Here is a 16,250-nt window from a genome sequence, read left to right as displayed (position 1 = left end):
TTGCCCTAATTCATGTTAATTGCTTTTTTTTTTTTTTTTTTTAACTCTTAAGAATAATGTGCAAACATTTATACCTTTTAAAAACATTTTTATATATTTACCCTCATTAATATTGTCAACAACTAAATTTGTGACATAATATTAGAGTGAAAGAGTTTCCCAAACATAGCTAATTGTAGCGTGTATAGCGCGCAACAAACCATAGGTAGACCACAATCAATCAAGTAAGTAGTACCCTAATTATATTTTATTTTAGATGGAAAAAATAGAAGAAAAAAAAAAAAAAAAAAAAAAAAGCGAAAAGGCGGCATATATAAAGCGGCAACAAACTATACCAGTTTAACCCTTGCATAAGCGTTTTGCATTCCCCATTCAACTTCTGCAAATTCCCCCCGATTTCACCTTTCTCCGCCGCGCGCCGCCCCATCTCTCTCTCTTCCCACACCGTCTCTTCTCTTTCTCCTCCGCCTTCTCTTTGTAAGATTCTTCAAACTTCTTACCATTTTTTCATTCTAGGGTTTTGTTATTCAAGCAAATTTATAACCTTTTTTTTTTAATTATTTTTTGCTAATTTTCTGCAGCTGTTTTTGCCTTTGCTTCTTGTGTTTGTTCCAATCGTCTAATCATGGCTACCAGTAAGCAATTCTTTCATTCTTTTTTTTTTTTTTTTTTTTTTTTTTTAATTAGTTTTTGTTCTTGTGTTTATGTATTTTTTTTCGATTTTTGTATGACTTTGATTGATTAAAAAATTAAGAATTAATATTTTTAATTTTTAATTTTTAATTTCTTTCTAAATTAAATAACAATGGATTTTAAAGTTGTGTTTTCAATAATTTGTTTGGTTTACACAGTAATATTACTTTTTTCATGACCTGGGTTTTTTTTGGGGGCTGTATTTGCTAATGTTATTCAATTTAATATGTATCTAGTGTTTTTATTTCACTATTGTAAATTGTATTACTATATGGGGTTTATCTCAAGTTTTTCTAGCATTGGAAGAATTTGAGTGTCTATTTTTGTTTGCTTCAATTTGTTTATGATGGATATTTTGCAGGGCTTCAATTTGAGAACAATTGTGAAGTTGGTGTCTTCTCTAAGTTGACTAATGCATATTGTTTGGTCGCAATCGGCGGGTCTGAGAACTTTTACAGGTTTGCTTGCTTAAGCTGCTGCTGAGGTTATTCAGGTGCATTTAGTTTGGGTTCTTTTGTTATAAGATAATCACACTGTGAATTGTGTGTTTGCAGTACATTTGAATCCGAGTTGGCGGATTATATCCCCGTTGTAAAGACCTCTATTGGTGGAACTAGGATTATTGGCCGAATGTGTGCCGGTAAGAATTGCTTTTGGTGGCCGAATGTGTGTCGATTAACTGTTATTGGTTGATGTAGGTGTTATTTATGCTTTTTTTTCCGTTTCATGGCAGGAAACAAAAACGGGCTTCTTGTGCCTCACTCTACTACTGACCAGGGTAGGTGTGATTAATCGATTAGATGTGTCTATCTGTGCTTTGATTCATCTTCAATGCTTTAATCTTTGTTTGGATTTTCAGCTAGTTGCCATCATCAAATAGCTAACATGTGATCTCTCTTGTTGTATCTCATTGTTACCATGTCTCTCTTTGGCTAAAATTTAGGTTTTATTTGTTTGGACTTGTAATGTTCTTGTGCAATTTATCTGAACATTAAGCTGATGATCCAGATACACTACATTTTAAAGGGAAGGACTTGCTGATGACATAACCTCTTAATCTACAGGATATGAAACAACTCTTTCAGAAAGATAATATATTTTCCATGTTTTTGTGATTGTGTCAAGTACTAATGTACATAAATGTAGTTATATAAGCCTGGATGTTGTTTAATACTATGAGGCTTGATGAGTTTTTAAGGTTCTGTTGTGCCTTCTAGTCCCAATCTTGTTGAAAGTTACTTGTAGCAGTAGGAGAGAATTGCAAATCTTTATACCGTTTGACTCTTCTGAGTTTGTAAATTCATAATTTGAAATGGGGTTAATGTTGGGAATAGTTCTCATAAGGATAGCTGCTTCTATTAGCAGGTAGTTTGATATTTCATTTATCAATATATTGGCTCTTTAAATTTCTTTGGCCTCATTCATCTTTGTTTGGTTTGAACACTGTAATTTATTGAGCATTTTTGTTGGTATCCTGAATTCGGGGAAATTTATGTTATTTACCTGGCATCGAGTTCTGTGTATACCCACAGCAATTCCCAAAGCATGGCTAGTGCTTCTGTTCAGGATTCATTGATTAATTTTATTACTCAAAATTAGAGATAAGAGAAAAATTGGGGGGAAAAAGGTTTCTTTATCAGCTTATTCAGCACTTGTCTCTGTTCATTAGCACCTAGTATATATACAAGGTATATATTGACCCCATTATAGGTTGAAATTCCTTTCCAATTTTGCTGGGTTTGTTCTTCTGTACAAATACCATAAATACTTCAATAGTATCATGTAATTTTTATATTCTTCCAATGAATGTGGTACTCTTATGTTGCGTAAATTTAAATTTGATTTGTTTCCTGCTATAGTTGTTGGCTTTATGGTTGTGGATGTTCGAAGGGTCCTAGTGCACATAAGACTGTAGATTTGGTGTGAGAAGGCATTACTAAAACAAATTATTGTGACAATTAGATACTTTATTTTGGTTATTAAGGAAAGAACTGTTTGTAGGTTGACACTTATAGACTTATAGTTGGGCATGGTTGTTTTTAAGGCGCTTATTTATTGAGAAGATACAAATCCTACAATTTTAGCATGTTGGTTTTTTCAAGATTTACCATGACTCAGGTCCTCTTATCCGTATGCCTTGCTTGCTGGTTGAGATGTGCTTACATATGCTACATAGTTTGATTTGCTTGAATTTGTTTTTTTGAACTGAAACTAAGTATTGAATGTATGCTTTGTTTTATGTCATCAAGAACTCCAGCACTTAAGGAACAGTCTTCCTGATTCAGTAGTTGTTCAACGCATTGAAGAAAAGCTGTCTGCTCTAGGAAATTGCATAGCATGCAATGATTATGTTGCTCTCACCCACACTGATCTTGACAAGGTGTGTAATTTTTTTGGAATTTCATATTTGCTTGAGCTTTTTTCTCATTATTTCGCTGAATTTTTCTCTGATTATGCTTCTTGATTTATGTGATTAGGAAACTGAGGAGATAATTGCAGATGTCCTTGGTGTTGAGGTTTTCAGGCAAACAATTGCTGGAAACATTCTTGTGGGAAGTTATTGTGCTTTCTCTAACAAAGGCGGTTTGGTATGTACCTTCTACTCTTGACAGTTCTAAAATTTATGTTCACACAAATATTAAATCTTTCATGATCTGACCATATATATATCACAGGTCCATCCTCACACCTCAATTCAAGATTTGGATGAGCTTTCTACACTACTCCAGGTTCCCCTGGTGGCTGGAACAGTTAACCGAGGAAGCGAAGTAATTGCTGCTGGTTTGACTGTGAATGACTGGACAGCATTCTGTGGTTCTGACACCACTGCTACAGAACTTTCAGTGATTGAGAGTGTTTTCAAGTTGAGGGAAGCCCAACCTAGTGCCATTGTCGATGAGATGAGGAAGTCTCTAATCGACAGCTATGTCTGAATTCTGCCCATGTTACTGGTGACTTAAACACCATATTGTATCCTCAAAGTTACCTTAAAATTATTAGATGTCGAACTCTATAGGCAGTGTTGCTCCAAATTTTTGGAATTCTGGCTGCGATGAAATGCACTATTGAACCGGAAAGGTGTATTTGTAGATAGTTTTGTGCAATCTGCAAAATCATGAAAAGGCTCAAGTGTGATTTTATAATAGTTTGAATAGAATATTTAGCTATGTTATTCATGTTTGCCAAGCAAAACCTTTTTCTCCAACAGTGAAGTATTCACGTTTGCCTAATTTATGATACAAATTTTGCCCAAAGTTCTGTCCTCATGATTTTGAAGCTAAGTTTGCCCCAAAGTTCTGTGCAGTTACCACTATAGTAGTATAATATGAAAGTTGTTGTAAACGCTCAATAAGTACTCAATAATACTCCCTTTGTCTCTCTATTTTTGCCCCATCATGTCTTTTTACTTTATTAATTTTTGGTTGTGTAAAATTGACGAGAGATAATAATGGTGGGGCCAAAACATTGTTTGTAAGAGGAAAATTGTGGTCCCTATAGCTATAAATGGTATGGAATAAAATAAAAAGGACACCTTAAAAAGGAAACTAGGGCAATAATTAAGGGACAGAAGAGGTAATTATCCAATAAGTTCAGTTCAGTCAATCAGAACAGGCCCTTAGTTTCTGAGAATGGCTATATAAATATCCTCCTTAAAAAAAAAAAAAAAAAAAAAAAAAAAAAAAAAAAAAAAACTATAACTTCAAAAGAAATACTTCACTTATCCACTTATACTATATATTTTTTTTCTTAAACATACTTCTATCTCTAGTGTTGTTTTATAGCAACTGACGCCGCTTTTTTATTTATTTATTTTTTAATAGCCGCTTTTTTAAATTAGGAAACAAAAAATCTTTCCTAAATATTCGTTTATTTTTAAAACAATTTATTTTTATCTAATGATTTATTCTTTTATGAAAACCTTAAAATAAAAAAATTGACTCTCTCTTCCTTTCTCACTTTCTGTTCTATAAAAAAGAGGTTTATAATATATAATTTACAAAAGTCAGAGCTTATTATTTTTTCTTAGGGTTTAAAAATACTTGGAGGTCATGGCTGAATAATCCTCTATCCCTCTGATCACAGCTTTGGAGCAAAGGTTAGAGTTTTTGTTTCATTCAAATTTCATCCTTTGTTTTTCTTTTAATTAATCTGCTGCTATTATTATTATTATTATTATTATTATTATTATCTCAAAAACAAAAGCCATACAACCTACAATAAATTAGTGGGAAGCCGAGATACAATCTGGGCCCCACTCCTCTAGCTATTGCAAATCCTACCCTAGTGAAGATATGAGCTGCAGCACGAGCCTCAATGTCTTACGTCGTCGAGAACCTTTGAATAATAATATAAATTATTATTATTATTATTATTATTATTATTATTATTATTATTATTATTATTATTATTATTATTATTATCATCATCTCTATGTAGGATACTTTCTTCTAGATTTATTTATTTATATTTTTTTAATAGAACTTGATCATAATACGTTGATTAAATATCTTACATTCAGGCTTGAAGTTTAAGGAATTGAATATCATGAATAATGAAACAATAGCCTTGGAGAATATGGATAATGTTATGCCCTTGTTGTCTTACATTACTCAGTCGAATCGCCTTCGACGAAAATACGACCACTATGGGAAAATCGAAGTAGTTGATGAGAATACTGTTAGTGGCAAATACATTCTTTTGGGTTGTTTTCACTTGCCTGTTGCTCACACCTCCCACAACTACGACCACATTGTTACAGTCTGCCCACAAGATCTAATAACTGCATTTATTGATGTCTTTTTTGTACGAGAAGATTTTGAGATGGTGGTCGTGATCAAGCCCAATGAACTGGACTCTTACCCAGATGATAGTTTTTATGGTTTAATGACGGATCTACCTGGTTTGAGTCTTGTAGTACCGTTTAATGACTCGGAGACTCGTGACTTTGTTTGTGAGTACCTTAATATGGATATGGATGAGCCTGGTTTAAAATATGTTCTTGTCAATGTTGAGAAAAAGATTTTATGCCAAGGACAACTTGATTCCCTGTCGAATTTGATTCAGTGTCTGCAGGAACTGTATCGAGAATGTTCTTTTGATTTGCCGCGGTGTTATGGAAGGCTTGTCAAGTCGATGTGGCCTGTGGTAAGGGAAGAGCAGAATAAGCCACGTTGGGAGAGAAAATGTCCTATTTCTAGAAAATTTAAACTTCAGGAACCGGAATATAGTGATGAAATTAATAACATGGTGTTGGAATCACAGAAGTCGTGTGCTGTTGAGATTGGTAAGTCTATTGATGTTGTATCGTTGTTGTCTGGTGAGGGTGAGATGAATTACCTTGTTCGAAATGATGGTGAGCGAGCGAGTTAAGGCATTTGAGATTGTGCTCGTTTACATTCCCTTTAATGACTGTCTTGACCCTGAGGCCTACAAGGCGAATGTAGATAGTATGTTGCAGAAGCAGAACGTATCTACTAATTGGTGGAGATTACCCTTTAATAATTCAGTAAGCAGGAGGCTTTATCAACTCATTACCTATGGCTGTTACTACGAATCTTGCTCTCAACAGCTCATCATTGTCGGACCCCGTGATGAATATGTGGAGCCGTATGGAGCAGAGGTCATGTACAAGTTTGGGATAGATGGATTTCCCTTCACTAGAGAATGCCTCATCGAAAGTGGACTGAAGAAGCTTAGGGAGCTCACCTTAGAGCATTGTTAGTGTATGGTTCACGGGATTATGTTATTCGAGGAGATGATAAGATTGCTGTGTCTCAACTCAAAGGCAGGAACATAATTCTTTACCTTGACGACCTTGGGGAAGACCTTAGCCTTTACGATGAATTATTAAATTGGTATGATGAGATTAAGGCAAAGCATCCTAGTTTTGAAGTGGTCTTTGTTCGTCTTGAGAGTAGATGTATCAGAAATACTGAAATGGAAGATGAATCTGTACTGTCTGCAATAATGCCTTGGTTGATATGCCCCTTTGACCCTGATCATTCAGCTTCCTTGGCAAAGAAAATATTCAGTGAAGAACATACACGCGATACCCTTATTCAGTTTGGAGAAGATGGCCGGATTTGCACAACTCAAGCTCAACGCCTTCTAAGAAAGCAAGGACCTGGTGATTTTCCTTTTGGTGATAATCTACGCAAGGAAGTCATTGGTCTACTAAAAATGAGTGACAACTGTATGTGTAATTCTTGTTCACTTTAGTTCCGTTTTCTTGAGAACATATATAATAATCTTGAGCTGCTTGTAGCTTTGTACAATTTTATTTACTGTAATAGTTCCAGTACTTTATTTTCGAGGAAATCGATCAATTTGTTTTGTTCTGCATCAGGGGCTTTGTCAGTTAAAATCAAAATGACCCGTTTCAAATTTTGCAATCAATTTAGTTTGATCTACTATGCCTTCGTGTTCCTGTTCAGATCTGATTGCCGTATTCAAGATCCGTGAAGACCTTATCGTCTGGCTAAGCACCTACACAGGAAGAGAAGATTAGCTAACTCCGGGGTGAATCCGGAGATAACCACTCCAATGATAAAGTTAGAATGTGTTTGAGAGAAAAGAGAAGACGGTATAAAGAGAGAGAAATGTATAGAGAGAGAAAGAGAGAGAGAGAGTGTGTGTAATAAATATTTCCTTTTTTATGGTTAATCTTACCTATTTATAATAACTTCCACTGCTAGATGGCTGCATGCCATGCAAACTACTTTTATGCCAAGTGTCGATTAATCAACGCCACACATGCTCAGTTCTAAGAGGCGCCGATATGTACGCCGTTATATGACAGTGCCGATATTGATATTTTCACCAGAAAACCCAAACCCGTTTAGTTTGTAAAGGTTAGGTTATCGGCACTGTAGCAGTTATGGGTATCCTCCCATACATTTCGTACTGATAAAAGAACTGTGTTTAAAATCTGGTACAAACATGATAGTTTGTAAGGTTATTTGAGGGGTTAAATGTAAAGCACTATCAAATGCCATAAGATCACTAGTTCCTGTATCTAAGCAATATTATAAGAACCCGAACTTGATCCCATCTCAAAGAATGCCTGAATCATGAGTCACATTTGCAGCCGTTCTAGCAGGTTAAAAGTAATCTGGTTCTGTTTCTTGTTCTGTCGTAGTTAGACTAGCACGCAGATCGCCATTGAGAAGCATAGTTCACATTTTAGGCCAAATTGAACCAATGAATTTATAGGAAAACAGGATTAAGTATCAAAGTGAAAATCGAAGTTTGATTTTCTTCTTTGATTCTAAGAGTATTAGAGAGAAATGTTATTGATCTTTTCAAAAAGTTTATATTCTAATGCTTTATTATGTATAACTCAGAACTTAGATTACTCAATAAAATCAGGACTATTCTATTTATTTTTTGTTACAAGAAATATTTCTAATTATGGTAATAAGTAAGAAACAGTTCAATATCAAAACAATAATGCTCAACCAAAGATTGTTAACTTTACAGTTAACTAGGTAGAGGCAATGTATGCAGATTCAGAATATGATGCTTGATTGACTAGGCGAATTGACTGATGATAGAATCTAACTGATTAACTAGGCAAATTAACTGATATTATCTGACAGGAGTTTTGTGCTCTAGTCTTTAAGCTAAGTTTCATATGTTAACATTGAGTTGCAGATTTTAAAATTTTTGTTTCACTTATCGATCTTTAATTCTTAGACCATATCTAATGGTGAGACTCAAGTTTGAGTATTGAAATACAAAATGAGTTATTTTTACTCCCTTCGTTTTTAAATACTTGCTCCACTTTTCTTTTTTGGCCGTTTTTAAATACTTACTCCATTTCCTTATTTGAAATGTTTTTACAATATTTAATTCATTTCTCTCATCTAGTGAACCCAACATAAATCATATTTTATTAATTTCATATTCCCTCTCCTCCAATTTTCTCTACTATTTTTGCTCTTTATAATTTTTTATTTTTCTACCTACCCCACTACCTCCATATTTTATTATTTTCTCTTATTTCTCCTAAAACTCCGCGCATGGAGAAATGGAGCAAGTATTTAAAAACGGAGGGAGTACCTCTAATGGTGATACCATACCCACTTCTCAATTTAACAACTCATGTAAAGTCTAATTTTCCAATGGTGAAATTCTTTAAAAATATACAAATGTCTCTTTCAATTTATAGCCCACCAAATCCATTTCTTTTTTAATATCAAATATTATAAGATTAAAAAAAAAGATAAAATTTAAATAAATTACAAAATATATTAGAATATTGATAAGGGCCCCACACTTTTTGCCAAATGAGACTCAAAGTTGAATATCTAAACTTAGCAACTTTTTTTGGAGTTGCTAAGTTTAGAGTTGCTAATTTTAGATACTAAACTTATTGGTATCCTTTGCAAAAAATACTCTCTCTCTCCTTAAGATACTCACTTGAGTCTCACCATTAGAGAGGGTCTTACTTTGAGTTATAAATTTGAAATAAAGTATCCAAAATTCGAATTCCCTAATATATAGTCTCGTTACCTAAAACGAGCTAGCTCAGATCTATCACCTTGATAAGCTTTGGGCGGTTATCTCATGACATTTATGTAATAAATTGTCTTGGTTGTCGCACTAAAATATTGAAATATATTATTTTTACCTTTTGGGACAAGACGGAGTTAAGCCAGTTGGAACGCACATCATCTTCCTTAAAGAAGATAGAGAAAAAAATGATCATCTCCTTCATCTTCCTTGAAACAGAAGAGAAAGAAAGAGAATAGTCCCAAACTCATATCCTCCCTCTAAAAATCTCAAAGATGATCGGAAAATTGGTTGTTAATGACCTCTAAAGTTTTTAATAAAAGGAATTTTGGCGGCTTCACCGCCGAATTCAAAGAAAACCCTAATAAATAAAATATGATAAGAAAGGAAATGATTGTTCGTGGGAAGAAGATAGAGCTTCAATGGTGGAGGAAGATTATGGAGCTTAACAATGGTAGAGGGTTTTTCAACGGTGGATCGGAGGAAGATACTCACAAATGACAATTGACGCCGTTTACTTCTATATGTTGAACATTACACTGTCAATTACAATTACACTTCTTTATTGAAGACTTAAATATACTATTTTACCCTTTGATAAACTTCAAATGTTTATCAATTCCATGACTCATCACAAAAGTTTGAGAATCGATACCCAATATTTGTAATTGGATATCCAATACATAACTCATGATAAGTCACGCAACAACATATTGGTGTCATTATTTCATCATATATTATAATTAGCTTCCAATTACATAGTATAGAAAATTTGGATCAATACTTTGAAATTTTCAATCATTTCGTGATTGAATAGAATATTTTATCAATTGTAGTATGATCCCATGTTACTTTATATTTGGTTCGAACAATTTGAAAATTTTGTTGTATACCTATAATTTTATGAGAAAGTTTACTTATATGACAATAATTAATAAATTTTTAATTTAAAATGCATGAAACGCAAGTGAAAGAAAGATAAGAAAAACAACTCACCTTTTATAAACGTTGCTCAATAAACATTTTTAAAAGGATGATATTTGAATTTACATCAAAAATTGACAAATTTTGTCATTTTAGGGACTATACTATTACTATTAGACCTTTGGACATAAACCATGTTATTAGTATATTATTACACATATATGGAAATAATTTAAAATACAAACCAACTGATTGAAAATAATTACATCATCATGAAACGCCATAATTCACTCAGATTTGCATCAACGTGAATCACTCCCTCTCAAAACATTTTAAAATCAATTTTGTAAGAAAATCTACTTTACTAACTTTACTTATTACAAAACTAACAATCTTTACCCTTTATTGCTTTATCACCGGTTTTCTAAAATAAGACCGTTGTATTATAAAGTCATCATATTGTTGACTTTCTGACTCATCCTATATTTTTTTCTTGTCCTAATTTCAAGACATTCAACTATACATATAAACCGCCCGATCATACCCCTCTTCATTTTGAACGGTCCAAATTAGTCGACCGTTGGTTCAACGGTCCCCACCCTATAACCCCTTTTTCAAATTTTAAAAATTATACCGTTTTCCCCCACTTAACCAGATAACCTTCCTCCTTCTTCTTCATTATCACCTGTTCTCTGTTTTCTCTCTCTCTTCATATTTTCTCTCTCCTCCATGAAGTTTTCTCACAGATTCAAATTTAGCAAAAAATCTGAAATAGAAAGAAATCCCAAAAAAAATGATTAAGAAACCGTTATCTCCGTCAAGTTCTCCGGTGAAAATAACGGTAACATCAACCGGAGGAAACCGGAATATCGGGTTAACAAGTCCAATTCAACGCCATTCTCTCTCTCCTTTGAGTGCACAAACTAACCGGAACTCCTCCGCGAGACGGCGGCGATATTCAATCACTCAACAAGAAAACGACGCCGTCGAAGGCGGAGTAGAAGAGAAAAGGCAACAAGAAAATGAAGATGAAGAAGAACTCAATTCAGAGTTCGTTTCTTACACTGTTCATATCCCACCAACCCCAGAAAGACCTCCAATTTCGTCAATTTCAGACTCGCAAAACAGAGCAGAAACAGAGTCAATGGACCGAATTGGGCTGAATCAGGCCCGATTCGGGCCGGGTTTTATCTCGGGTACGATTTTTACAGGTGGGTTTAACTCGGTGACACGTGGGCATGTGATTGATTGTTCAATGGAGAAATCTGAAGAACAGGGGAAATCAATTAATGAGTGTATGATGAAAGGGTGTGACGAAAAAGCTATAAATCCATGTGATTGTGGGTTTAAAATTTGCAGGGATTGTTATTTGGATTGTTTGAGTAGCAAAGATGGTGGACATTGTCCTGGGTGTAAGGAATTGTATGATAAAGAAGACAGAGAAAATGGTGGAAATCAAGAGATGGAGGAGGAAGAGGATGATGAAGCTCGGCCGCTTCGTTCGATGGCGGCCGAGTTTAAATTGGATAAAAGGTTATCGGTTGTGAAATCGGTCAAGTATCCGCCTGATTTTGATCATAATAGGTGGTTATTTGAGACCAAAGGGACTTATGGGTATGGTAATGCTTTGTGGCCTAAAGATGGATACGGATTCGGAGCGGGTGGAGGTGGTGGTGGAGGGAATAATGTGAACAATAATAATAATAATGGGTTTGAATATCCGCCTGATTTTGGGGAGAGGTGTAGGAAGCCTTTGACTAGAAAGGTTGCTGTTTCTACTGCTATTATCAGCCCTTATAGGTATATTTTTGCTACCTTTTCTTAATATCTTTGTTAATATTAATCTAAAGTTTATGTTGTGGGTTAATTTAGAGTTTAATTGTGGATTATTTTATGTGTTTTGGTAGGTGCTTGTGTTATGTTTGTGTTAATTGTTGTTTTCTGATTGTTTAGTTTAGAAGATGTCTAGTGTGAATATGTAGCTTTAGATGTAACTATTAACTTAGTCCAGATAAATTTTAACATTTTATGTAGGCTTATTTGTTTTTGAGCAACTTTTGTGGATTTTGGTGTTTATAATTTGAAATGAAAATGACTAAGTGTATTGATCTATTATATGTGTATCGATCTATTATATGGATTTTGAACCAAATATCGAAATATTGCTACTTTGCTACTAGGATTTAGTATGATCTTAATTCATAATCACAAGAAAATGATGTACTTTACTGGTGCTTTATGTAACTGTTTATAGTTACTAGTACATTGTAGAGTAAAGCTATGTGCCGTTAGCTGGTTATAAAGTACGGTCATAGTTTTGTGCTACAACTTAGTTGTCATTTTGTCTTAACCTTTTCATAATCACCGTATATACAATAATTTGACTTCATCTACATTGTCATTCAATTTAAATGAGGGCATAAATCATAACTACTCCGTACAAAACTATTTTAGAAAATATGACAACTTTTTATGGACATTAATCATAAGAAGATGTAGGAATACTAGAATGAATTACTGTCAAACTACCTCTTCATTAAATTCCTTTATTTTTACGTTCATGTCATTTCCTACACCATAATGCCATGTTAAGCTATTCTGCATTATGATGTTCATGGTGCTTATCAATAACAATAGATGTACTACTGTACGAAATAATAACATATCATACAACCTACAATTAGCAATTTTCTTTTCATTTTGACTAGAAAATACCTACATACATTGTTGAGCAATGTTAGAAAAGGTGACAGTATAATATGTGATGTTTGATTCTCATATTAATTTATCTAATGCAGATTATTGATGGTAATACGTTTTGCTGCCTTGGGCTTGTTCCTTGCCTGGAGAATTCGACATCCTAACCGCGAAGCCATGTGGTTATGGGGCATGTCTGTTACCTGTGAAGTTTGGTTTGCATTCTCCTGGCTTTTAGACCAGTTTCCTAAACTCTGTCCTGTTAACAGAATTACTGATCTTTCTGTCTTAAAAGATCGTTACGAATCCGCCAATCTTCGTAACCCAAAGGGTCGATCTGACCTACCAGGAATCGATGTCTTTGTTTCGACAGCAGACCCAGAAAAAGAGCCTCCTCTTGTTACAGCCAACACCATTCTTTCTATCCTTGCAGTAGACTATCCTGTTGAGAAGTTGGCCTGTTATCTGTCAGATGATGGAGGTGCACTTCTGACATTCGAGGCCTTAGCTGAGACTGCAAGTTTTGCCAGAACTTGGGTGCCTTTCTGTCGAAAGCATAGTATAGAGCCAAGAAATCCTGAGGCATACTTTGGGCAGAAGAAGGATTTTCTTAAGAACAAAGTCAGGTTGGACTTTGTTCGAGAGAGGAGACGTGTTAAGAGAGAGTATGATGAGTTTAAAGTGAGGATTAACTCATTACCGGAGTCTATCAGGAGACGGTCTGATGCTTACAATGCTCATGAAGAGCTTCGCGCTAAGAAGAAACAAATGGAAATGGGAGGAAACCTTGCTGAACCACTAAAGGTTGTTAAGGGAATATGGATGTCTGATGGCTCTCACTGGCCTGGGACTTGGTCTTCTGCTGAACCTGATCACTCTAGAGGTGATCATGCTGGTATCATTCAGGTACTTTCTTCGCCTTAATATTTGGTCTTGTAATTAAAAGCTTGTTTGTGTCTTTCTTTTTTCAATTTGTTATTTTTAGATGATACACAATATTTACTCTTCCATAAATTTTACAAGTTATCTAGTTAAATGACTGAATCATACATTGTATTGTAACTGATTTTAGTAATTCCAATATCGGTTTATCTCATATCAGGTTAAAGCAAAGCATTGAAAGGTAAAATAAAGAATACTTAAAAATGAGCAGTTTAATGCCTAGAATATCAGATTGTATGCAATTTATGCTATAAAGGGTTTGCAGAATCAACAGAAATTTTTGGATGATGTTATGTTTGCTATTACACCGGAAAAGTAAAATTTAGTAAACCAATTTAGATCACCAAGTTACTGCTTTATATAAATAATAAAGCTGAGTCTTTGAAATCATTAGAATTGTTTACTGATACATTCTTATCTGCAGGCTATGTTAGCACCACCAAACTCTGAACCAGTGTATGGGTCAGAAGCAGATGCTGAGAACTTGATAGACTCAACAGAAGTAGACATACGCCTTCCCATGCTAGTCTACGTATCAAGAGAGAAAAGACCAGGCTATGATCACAACAAAAAAGCCGGAGCTATGAATGCATTAGTAAGGACTAGTGCAATAATGTCCAACGGTCCATTCATTCTCAACCTCGACTGTGATCACTACATCCACAACTCCTTGGCTTTGAGGGAAGGAATGTGCTTTATGCTTGACAGGGGTGGTGATAGAATCTGTTATGTGCAATTCCCTCAAAGGTTTGAAGGGATCGATCCCAGTGATCGTTATGCAAACCACAACACTGTGTTTTTTGATGTGTCAATGAGAGCTTATGATGGGTTACAAGGCCCAATGTATGTTGGTACAGGCTGCATTTTTCGGAGGATTGCATTGTATGGGTTCAGTCCTCCAAGGGCAACTGAACATCATGGATGGTTTGGCTCGAGAAAGTTCAAATTGCTTCTACGAAAGAAGGCTAAAGAACCAAACCCTGAAGAGATTGCTTTACCAGTTGGAGGATATGAAGAAGATAATGACGATTTAGACATTGAGTCATTGCTCCTCCCTAAGAGATTTGGAAATTCCACTTCTTTAGCTGCATCTATCCCAGTAGCAGAATACCAAGGCAGGCTTCTTCAGGATCTCCAAGGCAAGGGTAACCAAGGGAGGCCTGCAGGATCACTTGCTGTCCCTCGAGAGCCTTTAGATGCTGCTACTGTCGCTGAGGCCATAAGTGTTATCTCATGTTTCTACGAGGATAGAACTGAGTGGGGTAAACGAGTAGGGTGGATATACGGTTCTGTAACAGAAGATGTTGTGACAGGTTACAGAATGCACAATAGAGGATGGAGGTCCATTTACTGTGTGACTAAAAGGGATGCATTTCGAGGGACTGCCCCAATTAATCTAACTGACCGTCTTCATCAAGTTCTTCGATGGGCAACTGGTTCAGTGGAGATATTCTTCTCAAAAAACAATGCACTTTTTGCTAGTAGGAGGATGAAATTCTTGCAAAGGGTGGCATACCTAAATGTCGGTTTATACCCTTTCACCTCTATGTTTCTCATTGTCTACTGCTTCCTCCCTGCTCTCTCACTCTTTTCAGGCCAATTCATAGTCCAATCCCTCAATATAACCTTCCTGGTCTTGCTGCTGCTCGTATCCCTGTCCTTATGTATGCTTGCCCTCCTCGAGATCAAGTGGTCAGGAATCACCCTACACGACTGGTGGAGAAACGAGCAGTTCTGGCTCATTGGAGGAACAAGTGCACATCCTGCTGCTGTTCTTCAAGGTTTACTCAAAGTCATAGCAGGAGTCGATATCTCCTTCACACTAACCTCAAAATCTGCTACTCCAGATGATGCTGAAGATGAGTTTGCTGATCTATATATCGTCAAATGGAGCTTCCTAATGCTTCCTCCTATAACAATCATGATGATTAACATGATTGCTATTGCTGTGGGTTCTGCTAGGACTTTATACAGTCCATTTCCTGAATGGAGTAAGCTCCTAGGAGGAGTATTCTTCAGCTTCTGGGTGTTATGCCATCTGTATCCTTTCGCTAAAGGGTTGATGGGGCGAAGTGGCAGGGTTCCTACAATAGTGTACGTTTGGTCAGGGCTACTTTCTATTACCATCTCGTTGCTTTGGATTAATATCAGTCCCCCTACCAGAGGCCATCAGGGTTTAAGGTTCGAGTTTCCTTAATTCATAATACCTTTTCTTCCCCACTTGGTGAGGATATTGTAACAAAGATGAAGTTCTTTCTCAGACTTCATTTTGCTGTTTATAAGTAGTTCAATATGATTCTTTCAAAAATCTTGTAATTTTTTATATTCTGAGTCCTGAAATACTGTCATATTTCTAGTTTGAACTGTATCAGTTGTGTAATTCATTCTTCAGCTATATGATGCAAGTTATTCTCTTGCTTGTATGCAATACCATGCGCGTAATCAGATCTTTTTTTTTATCATCAGTGTTGCAATTAAGC

The 16,250-nt window shown here is 35.3% G+C and overlaps 3 protein-coding genes across 3 annotated transcripts; all 3 read left to right on the top strand.

Moving 5' to 3' along the window:
* Positions 1 to 338: 338 nt before the first annotated feature.
* Positions 339 to 3,860, top strand: LOC145572081 (eukaryotic translation initiation factor 6-2). Its single transcript, XM_081631100.1, has 8 exons — positions 339 to 477; positions 582 to 635; positions 1,055 to 1,151; positions 1,248 to 1,333; positions 1,427 to 1,471; positions 2,943 to 3,073; positions 3,171 to 3,281; positions 3,369 to 3,860. The coding sequence occupies exons 2-8, from the start codon at positions 626 to 628 to the stop codon at positions 3,624 to 3,626; spliced, it is 738 nt and encodes a 245-aa protein (XP_081487226.1). The 5' UTR covers positions 339 to 477; positions 582 to 625; the 3' UTR covers positions 3,627 to 3,860.
* A 1,408-nt stretch (positions 3,861 to 5,268) lies between these two features.
* On the top strand, positions 5,269 to 7,201 carry LOC145570930 (putative nucleoredoxin 1). The gene is made up of 4 exons (XM_081630048.1): positions 5,269 to 6,046; positions 6,138 to 6,410; positions 6,479 to 6,886; positions 7,128 to 7,201. The coding sequence occupies exons 1-4, from the start codon at positions 5,269 to 5,271 to the stop codon at positions 7,199 to 7,201; spliced, it is 1,533 nt and encodes a 510-aa protein (XP_081486174.1).
* Positions 7,202 to 10,864: 3,663 nt separating this feature from the next.
* LOC145572079 (cellulose synthase-like protein D5) lies at positions 10,865 to 16,017 on the top strand. Its single transcript, XM_081631099.1, has 3 exons — positions 10,865 to 11,931; positions 12,930 to 13,734; positions 14,195 to 16,017. The coding sequence occupies exons 1-3, from the start codon at positions 10,925 to 10,927 to the stop codon at positions 15,965 to 15,967; spliced, it is 3,585 nt and encodes a 1,194-aa protein (XP_081487225.1). The 5' UTR covers positions 10,865 to 10,924; the 3' UTR covers positions 15,968 to 16,017.
* Positions 16,018 to 16,250: the final 233 nt, after the last annotated feature.

The sequence above is a fragment of the Chenopodium album genome, chromosome 12 (assembly GCF_948465745.1).
Source record: "Chenopodium album chromosome 12, dcCheAlbu1.1, whole genome shotgun sequence".
Classification (NCBI taxonomy): domain Eukaryota; kingdom Viridiplantae; phylum Streptophyta; class Magnoliopsida; order Caryophyllales; family Amaranthaceae; genus Chenopodium; species Chenopodium album.
The sequence above is the reverse complement of the archived record's forward strand: the minus strand, read 5'-3'. Positions and strand labels throughout refer to the sequence as shown.

Bases quoted from the DNA above. Each gene is read 5' to 3' on its own strand.
- LOC145572081 (XM_081631100.1), top strand. The intron at 1,334-1,426 runs GTAAGAATTGCT...GTTTCATGGCAG, and splicing joins TATTGGCCGAATGTGTGCCG to GAAACAAAAACGGGCTTCTT. The intron at 3,074-3,170 runs GTGTGTAATTTT...TTATGTGATTAG, and splicing joins CCCACACTGATCTTGACAAG to GAAACTGAGGAGATAATTGC.
- LOC145570930 (XM_081630048.1), top strand. From the start codon at position 5,269: ATGGATAATGTTATGCCCTTGTTGTCTTACATTACTCAGTCGAATCGC. The intron at 6,047-6,137 runs GTGAGCGAGCGA...AGGCGAATGTAG, and splicing joins TTACCTTGTTCGAAATGATG to ATAGTATGTTGCAGAAGCAG. The intron at 6,411-6,478 runs GTTAGTGTATGG...CTCAACTCAAAG, and splicing joins GGAGCTCACCTTAGAGCATT to GCAGGAACATAATTCTTTAC.
- LOC145572079 (XM_081631099.1), top strand. From the start codon at position 10,925: ATGATTAAGAAACCGTTATCTCCGTCAAGTTCTCCGGTGAAAATAACG. The intron at 11,932-12,929 runs GTATATTTTTGC...TATCTAATGCAG, and splicing joins GCTATTATCAGCCCTTATAG to ATTATTGATGGTAATACGTT. The intron at 13,735-14,194 runs GTACTTTCTTCG...TCTTATCTGCAG, and splicing joins ATCATGCTGGTATCATTCAG to GCTATGTTAGCACCACCAAA.